This window comes from Paroedura picta, chromosome 2, assembly GCF_049243985.1.
Source record: "Paroedura picta isolate Pp20150507F chromosome 2, Ppicta_v3.0, whole genome shotgun sequence".
Classification (NCBI taxonomy): Eukaryota; Metazoa; Chordata; class Lepidosauria; order Squamata; family Gekkonidae; genus Paroedura; species Paroedura picta.
The window spans coordinates 62,073,952-62,087,647 of record NC_135370.1 but is presented as its reverse complement, the minus strand read 5'-3'; the positions used below and the strand labels follow the sequence as shown (position 1 = coordinate 62,087,647).

Sequence of the window (13,696 nt, the reverse complement as noted above, 5' to 3'; positions counted from 1 at the left end):
CAGGACCTTACCCTTTTATTTTCATGGAGTAGGCTGATCCAGGCAATATAGGAATTTCTTGATCGCCTTACTGACCCAGGAAAGGCTAAAAGGGCCTCAATTTAAACATTATCATAAGAATGAGGTTATCCATTAAATTGACTTATACAGGAGTACTTCAATCTATTTTTCCACTATCTAAGCTCACCCCCTCCTCCATGGTGTGTGATCTTGCTGTTTTCCCATGCGAGACTGTACAGAAGCCACAAATATGAAAACAAACTTGTTTGAGTTGTCTTCTGTGCAGACACACAATCCTTTCCCCACGGTGGGTTTATGCTTATGGTTTGATCCCTTCCTGCAGCAGCAGATGGAGAACTGAAGGAGGAGTGCTCGCCCCTTCCACATCACATGACTGTGGGCAGGAAAGTCAGCCTCCTCAATGAAGGGAGGAGGAACAGTCCTAGGATCTAAAAACATCATTTTAAAGCTTGCTAGTTCTTCTCCATGGCAGGCTTGCGAAAGCACAAACCCATATGTGCCTGCAGAAAAGAGTTACAGGTAAGTGAAACCTTGCTGTATTCTGTAACACTTTACACAGTCTAACTATTTGTGGTTTTAGCTTTTGTCCCTCTCAAATCTCTTCTCCAGCCCCTTCGTTTTATTTTGTGCAAAGAAACATTCAGTATATGTATGCTCCTATTAAATAAGAAATTATCCACCCCAAGTTGTGATCTCAAATGTTATAAATAACCAGAACTATCCATTCAAAGCGTAGTTTATTGAACATTTGACATTCAAGTTGTATATGTCTTAGAAAATAGTTACAGCTTAGAAAAGCTACAAGATACAAATTACACAACAAAGAATTACAGGAAGGCATCAACTCATGTGCTATGATGCTCCCCGGAATTTTCTGACAAAATAACATTTAACAAGCATTGAATCATGAGGCAACAGAAGAGTTTGCAATAGAATGCCTTTTACAACTGATCCACTCAGGCTAACACACTTCAGCCATCATGTCATAGAGGAAAAAGCTTTTCTTGAAAGGGAATGGGATGGTCCCCAGCCCATATCTAATGCACAAGAGGTAGCCGCTTAAGAAAAATGGGAAAGGACTTATTTATTTGTTTGTTTATTTATTCAATTTCTTGCCCACTCACAGCAAGCCATCTCGTGGCAGGTCGCACAACAAAACCCCCACTGGAAAATGACAGTGGCACAAGATGGCAAAAATCCCTCAAAGTGGGATTATTTGAAGGAAGTTCCTAGGATTTTACACAACTATCGAGCCCATTTGTTGTTCTGTAAGGAGATAATTTGGATAGGCTCTTAGCAAACAAGTCTTTGCTCAATTGCTCTATCATTCTTTCAAAAGGACTTCACATTTCTTAGGCACATTTAGGACGGCCTTTGAATAAAATTAATGGTGTGCTGTCTTTGTCTCCAGTTGTCAGCATTTCATTACGTTAAAGGGCTGCCCTTTACAGAAGAACATTACAGCTCCAAACATCAAAATCCCCATCTTTTATTTTAGAAGCCTGTGTCACATGCTACAATGAGCAACAGCAAAAAAACAAAAACAAACCATAATCTGCCTTGGGACTAAATAATAGACATAATTTCGCCAAATGCCAAATGCAGGTTATCTCTACTGTGAAAGGGCTTTAATTGCATTACAGCAATAGTTGAAAACATGTTCTTTTTTATAGCTATGTGATATTGGAAGAGCCTCTTGTGGCGCAGAGTGGTAAGGCAGCAGACATGCAGTCTGAAGCTCTGCCCATAAGGCTGGGAGGTCAAGCCCAGCATCCGGCTCAAGGTTGACTCAGCCTTCCATCCTTCTGAGGTTGGTAAAATGAGTACCCAGCTTTCTGGGGGGTAAACGGTAATGACTGGGGAAGGCACTGGCAAACCATCCCGTATTGAGTCTGCCATGAAAAACGCTAGAGGGTGTCACCCCAAGAGTCAGACATGACCCGGTGCTTGCACAGGGGATACCTTTACCTTTATGTGATATTGACCATTACAATAATAAGAGTGGAGCTTTTGGGGAGGGTTTGCCCAGCTACATGTAGTGTACTCCCCAAACACATAGAAGAAAGTTCTCTGGTCAAATGAGACAAAAATTGAATCCATCACTTCTCATCACCCCAAGAACACCAGTCCCACACTGAAGCATGGTGGAGACAGCATCATGCTGTGGGGATGTTCTTTATTGACAGGGACAGGACAACTGATCAGGACTGAAGGAGCAATGGATGGCATTAAATACAGAGTAATTCTTGAGGAAAACCTGTTTCAGTTTGCCAGAGATTTGAGACTGGATGGCCAATATTCCCAGACACAGAACTGCTTTTACAAATTATGGCACTACAAGGACACTCTTGCACTGTGTCAAAAAAAAGAAAAGGACAATATTTACTCCTGGTCACTGAGGTCTGCATTATTTCTATTCTGTGAAGGTTCAAGGGGGTGGCAGGTTATAGTGGATGAGTGATAGGGTTGTGAGTGTCCTGCATTGTCCAGGGGGTTGGATAGATGACCAAGGAGGTCCCTTCCAACTCTGAATCTATGATTGCTATAATAAAACACAGTATGAAGCCACTTATTCAAGGACACATGGTTGCTATGGAACAATGAAGAACAAACATGTTAACAGACATAAACTTGTTTAAATTTGGATATACAATGTATGTGCCTGTAAGACAGAGAAACAAAGAATGTTTCATGAGAGCATTCCTAGACAGTTGAGAATCTGTTTTTTCCCCCCTCTACAAACATAAAAAAACATAGAAAAACACAGAGTGGGTGGTTACTTTTAAAGTTGACATGTCACTTTTCCCTCGATTGGCTTCTACTTCACTGATGAAAGTAACTACAATGAAGACTGCTTTCTACATTATTTCTACATTTGGTCACATGATTCACACATGCTATTATTTTCCCCCAATGAATCCCAAATTTGCATGATTTGTGGACAACTGCTTAAGACATATGCAGACTAATTATGAACAAATGCCTGTCACTCACACACACTTCCGACAGCTTCCTTTATATCTTGAATGAATTCTTCCAGCTGCCCTAGAGCTATACAAAGCAAAGACCCTCTCTCAGATCTTGTATGTTACTTCTATTGGCTCCTTGGGGACTGTATAGAGAGGGCCCAATCCAAATTTCTTAGGGCCATCCTTCAATTCCCTTGTTGCATGTCAAATGTTCTAATATACCTGGAAACAGGGATGTTGAAAGTAGAAAACAGGGCCCTCATTTCTTCAGTTGTTATGTGGCTGAAATTAAATCACCACCTCAACTGCTTGACAGCATTTATTTTAAAAGATAAATTTCAATAGTCTATTGCAGGGGTAGTCAAACTGCAGCCCTCCAGATGTCCATGGACTACAATTTCCAGAAGGGAATTGTAGTCCATGGACATCTGGAGGGCCGCAGTTTGACTACCCCTGGTCTATTGGAACCAGTGTACAAAATCTGGGGATGTCAACAAATGTCTTATTAGAACTGAACCTGCATCAGATCAAATGCCTAATTAAACAAAGGATCCATAATTAAACAAAGCTCCAGGTTTTCTGACTCCAGACAGAAATAAATACTAGCTAAAGCTGGCTACTTATCTTTTCACTCTCAAGAACAATAAACAAAGACAAGCTTTAACATTGGCCAGATGCTCTGCCCTCCCCACAGCTTTTTGGAAAGTTATTACAAGAAGGTCCCTCTACCTCAGAGACTATGTCCTTGTAACAATGGACAGGTAGAAACCAGAGAGCACTTCATACTTTATTGCCCAAGATATGATATGATTTCAGGCAAACTGTTTCAGCCTATTCTAGAATGATATTCAAGAAATGTCAACAAGGGAACTGATAAAGAAGCTGCAAAGTGACAGAGGAAGCCATGCAACTGTCTATATTGCTAAATTTTCTGCTGCTGCTATTAAGATACACAGCACCATTAAAGGCTAAATAAGTACTTTCGTTTTATACAAATTTTAGACTGGACCTGATCAAATTTTATATCATTAAATCACTTAAATTTCTAATTACTATGTTTTTAAAAACACCAAATTGTACATATATATTATATATTTTATATTGGGAACTGAGATGTTTATATTATATGCTAACTGTTACACTGATCTAAATGCCTGTAAATCAAAAAATGAATTCACATGACATGGAATCTGCACCCTTGAAAAACCCTATGTTAGCAGTCTTGTGTGGGTTTTGGCCTTCTGAAATGATATTTTCTCTATAACATACTCAAAATGAGCATAGGTAAACACTGACGAATGAAAGGTGCATTAGGGGTGACATGGGTGATTCACATAGAATTATAATGATAAGAATATCAATGAACATGTATTTAGATGAATCTCAGGGATCGTTTATGCACTGGAGGGTTTCATATCAGGCTGCAGGCTGGAATTTTAGTTGTGGCAGGTTGCCCCACCTCTTCCTGCACCCACATGGGGGAGCATTTGGCCCGGTGCACTTCATCTGCCCCCGATTTGTGCTCCGACATGGGAGCTGGGGCAGTGAAGTTCCAAGTGCATAAACAGTCAGGGGGTGGGGGAAATCCTGTTAGCAGTAAATAAACATAGTATTCCAGGAAGCCTGACCAATTCTTCTCCTACAAGCATTCTTGTCTGAGCGCTTATTTTTAACAAGAATACCGAGGAGGATTTGGATCAATATTACCGAGTCAAATTGTTATAGTTATCCTTTGAGAGAACACAGGAACTTCCTGAGCTTTTTATAGCAAGGAAGTAATGCTAAGAAGGTTTTAAGCTTACCTTTCTCCACTCTACATTCAATCCTGCATACAAAGTGGCTCCTTCAAGGGGCTATCTTGCCCATGGAGGGAGGTTTTTCTTCCTTCCCATTCCAGGAAAGAAGTTCATAGGGTCTGCTAACAATTTTTTTGACCAATAGAAATAGTCACATATAATCCAAATTTGCCAAACAGCACAGAATTGTATTCCGTAGGGGCTTGAGGAACCAGGGAAAACATTTTGATTCTGTGGATTGCTGTCTTTTCAACCAGAATGATATGAAAGAATGATATGAATGATATGAAAAATGTGGATTCAAAGGGGTCTTTGTACAATTACATAAACACAATCAAATAGTACCTACATAAATTAATACTGCAAATGTTATTTCATAGTGCAACTTGTCTACCCATACTGTTAGAGTGACAATTAAAATCAGTGCAACAGCATTGCCATGATTAAAGCCAAACTGCTAGCATGAAACCTTTTTCTCTGGTTCTTTTTAAAAAGTCCATTATCTTTGCATGCTACAGCCCCTGAAGAAAACAGAATCAACAGTTATGAAAATGGTGCAAGATAAGACCATCTCCATATTAAGCAGAATCACATTACCACAGTGAAAGACTTAGATAAAGAAATGGCCCCAAAGATTATAAGTTATCCCACTGGACATGATAAAATGTTATCATTACTATGATAAGGTATTGGAATTGCATATGAAGTTTATATGTTGCCATGAAGGAACTAACGAGGCGCAAAGCTCAACTAAAGGTTTAACCTAAGCCATGGTAAAATATACAGGTTTATTATCAGAAGCTGATGATCTACCTTGTGTTTTCCAATTGTCTTTTCACAAATGTTTCTTCCAGTCCTAACTATAGCAATGAAGGAATGAACAAACCAAGATTTAGAAAAATAACAAAACAAATGTACATAATGTTTGTCTTATTTCAATGCTAATTTGTGTAAACTTCTGAAGTTAGTTGTCACAAATTTAATTGAGAGTCATTATATGTGTTAATCATAGCCAACATTACATCATTTTCAACAGGACTTAAGAGAACCCGCTGTGCAGAGTTACTTCAGTTTGTCTGTTAGCCAGAGTTAACTCTGCCTAGGTTTGTACTTCTAGTCATGGTATGCCATAGTTGGATTGGGACAGATAGGCTTATGCAATGAGACTCAAATTAATTACCCATTTCTTATTCCATATATATGTAAAAAATACCCTGCTGGTCTTAATATCCAACTTTCCGAAGTTAAATATTCATTATCAGCTGATCTTGGACACATCCTCTGAAAGTGGTACACAGCTGCAAAATGTGTGGTCTAAGAACTCCAGTGTCTTTTGCACCACATGTCCTGACATACTGTACTGAGTCGAAGTGACATCCAAAGTTCTTAATTTTTTCTCATTCTGTTCTGAGGAAATGTTATTGAGTTAAGGTGAAGCCCACTGATCCCATTAAGGAAGAAAAGGAAGGTGGCAATGAACTCACACCAGTACATTAATGTAAAGCCCATGACAGTGATGTAGTCTCTTAGAAGGATCACAAAGCTCAAAACTCCACTGGCTGAGAGCAGAAATGAGAAAAGAATGAGGACAGACCCCATTGACCACTTCTTCCTTGAGCTGATGTCTTCACACACTTGAGAGACCATGAGGAGTTCCAAGCCAAAGATGGCTACCACAATAGCAAACGACACCATACTTCTCGCAAGAGTCATTCCAATGGTGAGCCCACTGATGCTGGCCTGTGTAAGACTGGTGGTACATTTCAGGGCACTATTGTTTCCAATGGCACAGAAGTGCCACAATCCGAAGAGTTTCCCTTTGGCAAATAGCCAGTGACCATCACACACAGAAATGGATGACAGGACTATTGCTATTGCAACACAGAGGATAATGAGGCTCCTTATAAACGTCTCAAAGAACGATCTCATGGGTCTTCTGTGAGCAAATAACTGCTGCGCCTTAAAGAGAAGTTCCCAAAAGAAAACAATGTTAAAACATGCCTTCGACATTTCATTGACATATGGCTACCAAACATATAGCAGCAAGCGCTGAGGCTGATTAGAAAAGAATATTCAGAGACAGTAATTATCTTTGGAATAAATTAAATATACCTTGAAGTTTATATGCATGTTTGACAGAAAGGGGGGAAAGAAGCATTAAAGGGGTCATGTGTAACATATCTAAATGATACCAGCATATTAGCAAATACTACAACTTCCTCCAAATTAGGCAGAGTTTTGGGTGTTCTGGAATTGTGGTATCTATTCTGTGGTACTCTATGGGAACACAGGGTTCAAAAATAATGCAGAGCACAGAATGTTTTTCAAAAGAAAGGAAAGCAGCCACTGAGTGGCAGAAAATGACACAGCAGGCAAGGTGAAAGATAAGAGTTTGTAAAAGCAGTCATCTAATTTGCATACCTGAGACAAGGTACATTATTATTTGCTTTACAAAAGTGTCTGTGTAACTGATATAACTAACATTTACGGCTGTGATACCCTCGTACTCACACATGCTGAGTAATCAGACCTTATCTGGTAGGTGTAAAGGGGTATCCATTCTGGAAATGAAAAAGGAGCTTTCCTTTCGGGTGCACCCACCTAGGGCCCCTCCCCTTCCCACCCCCTCCAGACCCATCATTGGCCATTTTGGGAGGGGCAGGGTGGGTTGACATGACCATACGTGGTCATATCACTTAATAAATGTTCAACAAATTTAAATATATATATATATTAATTAAGTCCCATCCCTGGTTGGGAAAGCCTGCTTAAGTTAAGTGTTGTATCTCATGTGGTCTGTGTGCCATATGATCCACTAGCCATTCAAGGAAAGACTACTGTTTGTGGTATATACATAAACATGCCCTGAGTAATTTGTGGCTTTCAACCTGCAATGGGATATGTGTATACATACATGAGTTTAGGAGCCTATGCCCCATAGTATGAGTTAATTGAATCAAAACGATTAATACAATTAACCACTGAATTATTGTGGCTAAACAGCTGATGTATAAGGCTTTATCACACAGTTTATGACTTGGCCCATGTTTACCTCATAACTGCACAATAAATGTAGGTTAAGTTGCAGTCTAATAATAAAACCCCTATATTTAGTATTTCTCTGTTTCATTTCCTAAATGCTTCAATCATGTCTCAAACAATAACTCAGTAACCCTCACCACCACCTTATAAAGTATTCTGGCATGATGCCCATTATCCAGATGGGGAAGCTAAGGCCAAAAGATATAGGATAGTGGTTGGCCTCAAAGCTGTCCAATGGCTTTATGGTGGAGGATCTCCTAACACATCCTTGAATCACTTTCCCATACATCAGCCCAAACCAGCCCAGCAGTGCTTGAGTCACACACCCATGCCAATTGGGAAAGGCAAACTGGCCCCAAGGGGTAAGAATTACTACCTCCTAGCGTTTCTATAGACAAACAGGAATTAAACACAAAATAGTTATTGATACTTAAACAAACATGTTGGCAGGCCCAAGGGAGAAAGTCAATCTACATTCAGTCAAGCAATTCTGCTGACGATACAACACTCAGAGGTATACATTGTACTGTAGGGCAGCGACTGAAATGTGAAGCCCACAGTTCAAAATGCAACTCGGTTATGAGCTCACTAGATGGCTTTAGGCAAGCCCTTATTTCTCAGCCTTGGCCCATTAATTGCAGTAATAAATTCTGGGATACTGTACAGAGGTTCTTTGTAGACTACTTTAGAGTGCTTTTTGTGGAGATACACAGTTTAGAAAAAAGGAGAAACAGAATGAGACAAGAAAAATATACTCCCAATGAACTGTGTTAGGTTGGGAACTAACCATTTCTGGAATGGAAACCGCTAGGCATCATCTGAGGCACTTCCAACAAAATCTTATGCATTTAATAATGCAATGTTTTAAGCATTTATGTAGTACTTTAAAATGTATATTGTACTTTTCAGAGCACTTTAGATATTCTTGGACTAAAAAGTACTTTCAAGATTCTGAAGTGTTATATACATTTAAATACTAAATATATTATAAATGTCTGACTTGTTTGAAGTCCCTTAGGCAATGTTTTTTTCATGCTGCAATCTAACTGTTCATGTTGAGAGTGTCTTTCTTGTGCACCATCCTATATTTCCTCTTCTCTTGATTGGAACTCCTGCAATACATTGTATTTTTAAATACAACATTTCTGTACAAAAACCCTTCCAAGAACCAGAGAGAGACAGAATTTTGCTGAATATCAGCAGACAGGAATCAGATCTTTGCTTGATCTTTGTAAACAACTCACTGCATTCCAAGACAGAAAGGAAAACAGGCTATCTGAATTCTTTGTTGACAATATCCACAGTGACTGAGTGGAGCAAAAGCATTTTTTGCAGGCATTAATGCATTCACCCCCCCCCCAAAAAAAAAAACCTGAAATACTTCTGTATTATATCTTGTCTCTTCCAGATAATTATTGAAAGCTTGATTCTTATTGTCAGTGTGTGAATTTAAGTAAATCCTAAGAAACCAAGCAACTAAAACTGATTTCTCAGAAGGGAAACGATTTGCGTTTGCAAAAGAGGGCCTCTTCCTGCTTTCCATTACTTTTACCCTCGATAGTATATCCAGATATGGAAAAGCTGCTGAAAAGCAAAGCAAAGGCAACAAGGATTTATCGTTTGCCTTTGGAAGAACTCTTCTCTTTTTTCTTAAAGGGGGGGGAAACACAAAGAGCAACAGGTGGGGAGAAGTCAGATTAAGTGGCTGCCAGGAGCTGCTCTGCCTGTAGGGCGAATAGTAAACATGTACAGGCTGCTTACAATAGGAGAACAAAGAACAGCTCCAAGCCTGCCGGATTTCCAGCCACACTCCATCTCTCGCTCCCGAGCAACAGAGAATTTCCCCCCCGACAGCCGCTCCTGGCTCTCCTGACCCCCAATTACCTGCACTGCTATGGCTGTCATGCTGACTTCTGCTCCTTCCAGAGAGGAACTTAAGACTGCGCTTTGTTTCTGGCGCGGACAGGGAAGTCTCATCCCCTACCCCCTACTTCAGGGCCAGACGGGCCCAGCCAGGAGTCGTGGCGAAGGCAGCGGCCACTCTGTCAACATCCTCGAGGAAGAGCTGAGGGAGCCGCTGGGAGGCAGGGCGGCTCGCTCGGTGCCCTTTGAGTTTTCCCTCTGGCTGAGTCAGCAGCTCAGGGGAGGAGAAAGGCAGGCAGGCAGGCAGGCAGGCAAAAGCGGCTGGAGCTGGCAACCGGAGGAGGAGGAGGCGATGAGTAGCTCTGGGGAAATCACGGCACCGGGAAAGTGCAGCTGTGTCGTCCTCTCATGCCGCACCAAGTCACCCACAAGTGATCGGCTTGGCTCGTACAAAAGCAGAGTTCAAGAACCCTTGCCAGAAGCAGGCCTGGGTGCGGCAACCTCTTCCGGTGAAGTCGTCTGGGTGCCAGCAAGCCAAAGGAAGGAGGGCTGCCCCCCCTCCCAGGTGCTGGCCACTAAACTTGCTAAGACAGCCTGGGAGCAAGGCCACTCCAGGGCTCACTCTGGATCTGACAGGTGGCTTGGGGGACGGGAAAGAAAGCAAGGATGGGCTTTCTGCAGGTGTGTGCCAGCATGTCAGGGACAAACTTCAGCTGTGTACAGAACTGGCTCTGCAAGTCCAGCAAAAGGATCTGTTGTACTGCTGTTTGGCATTTGTGGCAGAAGCTGGTTACCTCTGGCTTAGGCTTTTTTAGCTGAGCTGGTGAAGACGTAGAACTGCTTCTGTTGTGGTATAGCATTTAACCCCCTGTGCCATTCTTCGAAGTGGCGTGTTGTGGCTGAAGAAGAACAGGTTCTTGTACACTACTGCGAGGCTGGTCCAGTCAGAAATAAGGCCTACATTATTCAGTGGGGCTCCCGAGGGAAGCATCCTTAGGATTGCAGAGCTCTCTTTTGGAATGTTTACATTGTCATCCATAAAAGTGATCCACACAGACCTTGGTATATTAGCCTCATATTTTGAGAGACAGGCTCTTAGGCTGTAGAACTGGCTTTGATTCCCCATGTCTTCACATGCAGCCAGCTGGGTGACCTTGGGCTATTCACAGTTATCTTCTGACAGAGCAGTTATATCTGAGCTATCTCAGCGCCACCTACCTCACAGGGTGTTCGTTGTGGGGAGAGGAAGGGGAATGTGTTTGTACTTTGGGACTCCTTTAGGTAGTGAAAAGCAAGGTATAAAAACCCCAGCTCTTCTTCTTCATCTTTTCCCAGCCATGTCAGTAGTGGCTAAAGGATTAGGGCCCTAGCACTACTTCACATATCATATGATTCCTAGCGGAAGCTAGGAAATAGCCACCTGGGGCCCTTCCTTGCACATACTTGGTTATATATATAAACAAACTGATTAAAAGTTAGTTAAGTGGCATAATGATTAGAACATGCATAACTGCCCCTCCCCTAAGCATTTCCTTGGCCCTGATCACCACATTTACTTAGAAGAACCTGTGGCTGGGATCCACTGATAATTTCTGCAGCTGGAAGGGATTTCCATGCACAAAGTTTTAATTCCCTCATCATCTTCTTCTACTGCAACTCCAAATGTCCCCTGAAATGTCGCTGCTGGAGGACAAGGGATACTTACGGTTGCTGACTCTGGGTTGGGAAATACCTTGGTGTAAACTGACCGGGCTTTTATTCCAATCCCAGGTCGATTCAGTCCCTGCCATCTACACAGAATGTGATTTCCGTTTTGATTTTGGGTGATTTAAATTTTCCTTCTGCAGCAAGAAGGATTGATCCGGAGTGACCCTACCTTTATTGTGCAATATCTTAGAGTGCTTTTAATGGCCAATATTTTTAGAATCTAATTGAGAAAGCAGGCTATTTTGAATCTGGGCTTTGCTCTGTGGTAGAGAACACCTGATTGGCCAAAGCTGATCATGTGACAAGCTTGCCTTAAAGGAGAATCCCTTAATTTCTCTCAACTTCTGTCGGTCTTGGATTTTTTTCTCCCTCCTCTGCTTCTTTGATCCTCTCCCCCCCTCCAAGAAAAGAAAGAGGCTTGGCTTGAAAGGCTTGAAAGGCTTGAAAGAGGCCCTTCTGAACTACCCTAACCACGCGCAGAACACTTTTTGGTTTCAGTGGGGAGGGGGGGAAAGAGGAAGACCTGAGTTCAAATCGATCTGAATTCAACAGGGTTGACAATGGAATAAACAAAGTAAGTGCAGACTCTGCCCTGGAGACTTTGAGGGCGGAGCCAGAAGTCCAGTCTGGAGATAATTCCAGGGGATACTCCAGGAACAGGGTTGGATGGAAGTCAGAGTTTTGCTGTGCAAGAGAGATCTCCCCGTTCACAGAATTCCTTCATTCCATCTAAGCCTACTATTAGAGAGGAGCTCTCTGAGTGGGTGTTGTGATATGCAAAAGTTATTTGCAGCCAGGCTTTGCCTGCCAAACCCTGGATCAAAGATTATTTACAACAAAACTTAATGATACATGTGAGATTCATGATCAGGCTTTCTTGGACTTTTTAAGGCAAAAAGTCAATATGGGGAAGAGGGGCTTCTTCCTGTGTCATAGTCTGTTTCCCAAGTTAAAATTTCCCCAGAAATTGTTTGCCCTAAGGGGATGCGGGTAGATGAGAGAGAGAGAGACATCAGATAAAGGCATAAGGGGGAATGGTAAGATCCTCCTCCCCAACCAATCCAGTCCCCCACCGACTTTTAAGTTGCAAAATGCAAGTGAACATGTTCAGGGGCGCTTTATGTATCTATAATTGAATATGGCCCCAGGGCTACAGTCCTATGTAATCCTATCTCCTATAGGAAAAATACCGGCAGTCATGTTGGTCCATTAAAAAAAAATCCAAGTGGCTACAATTTTGAAGTCTGACTAATACGTCTCAAAATAGTGAGAGAACAGTTTATTTTATTAATTTATGTGATTTATTCACTGCCCCTCCTGGCACTGACAAAGATGGGAAAGTGCTAGTTAAGCTACTCTTGTGACCTGCATTGAGAGTGAGGCAGAAAATCAGGCCCAAATTCGTAACAGATTGTGCTGCTCTCAACTGCACGGTGTCTAGGCAGGGCAGTCACACTGCCTCATAAACTTGGATAAAACAGTAAAACAATAAAAAACACAAAACTGTAAGACTGTAACCCTGAGTGCCCCAGTTAGATCACCTTTTAGGCCTTGTTCTTTAGGCCACCTTTGCCAGCATACTCGGCAGGGGGTGTATTCCGGAGAGGGGAGGCCCAATGATTTTATTTGTTTGCTCTGACCCCAACTTGTATGGCCAATGGAATAACGCCACTTTTCCAGCCCTGTGGAATGCTGACTGGCAGCATATTGCATCAGGGCTGAAAAGGCTCTGGCTCTGGTTGAGGCTAGGTACACTTCTTTTGAGCCAGGGACTGTCAACATGTTAATTCTTGATGACCTGAGTGTTCTTCTGGGGGTCATACTAGGGTTCTAGTTCATATATGTACTCCAAACAAAATGTGTTTAAACATGTCTCAGATTAGTGGATGGCTGCAGACAAGTTCTGTCAGTAATGCACGTCTTATTCTCATTAGGTTGCCTTCAAAAAACTGAAAATTGCATTGATGAGAAAAATGCAGGAAAAGTTGTGCTGAGGATTTCCCCCCATCACTACAATGCACTTACTCATTCTTCAAGAGTAGCAAGAGCAGTACTATAATTTTGTTGAGAAACTTTACCCCATTCACCCTACAGCTCTTATCTTGCCCCTTCAGATTTCTTATTGTTCCCCAAACTCAAGAACATTTAAAAGGAAGATGATTTGAGTCCCTCAAGGATGCCAAAACTGCCACTTGACATGGTATAAATTGAAGAGTGCAGAATTCTTTGGGGAAGGTTTAGAAAAAAGGAGGCACTGCCTTCAGAAATGTGTAGACCTAGATGGAGGATATGTTGAGA

At 41.7% G+C, this 13,696-nt stretch overlaps 1 protein-coding gene across 1 annotated transcript; it reads right to left on the bottom strand.

The window, feature by feature from the left end:
• Positions 1-739: 739 nt before the first annotated feature.
• On the bottom strand, positions 740-10,139 carry TMEM37 (transmembrane protein 37). The gene is made up of 2 exons (XM_077320305.1): positions 9,713-10,139; positions 740-6,745 (listed from the first exon to the last, which is right to left on the bottom strand). The coding sequence occupies exons 1-2, from the start codon at positions 9,803-9,805 to the stop codon at positions 6,173-6,175; spliced, it is 666 nt and encodes a 221-aa protein (XP_077176420.1). The 5' UTR covers positions 9,806-10,139; the 3' UTR covers positions 740-6,172.
• Positions 10,140-13,696: the final 3,557 nt, after the last annotated feature.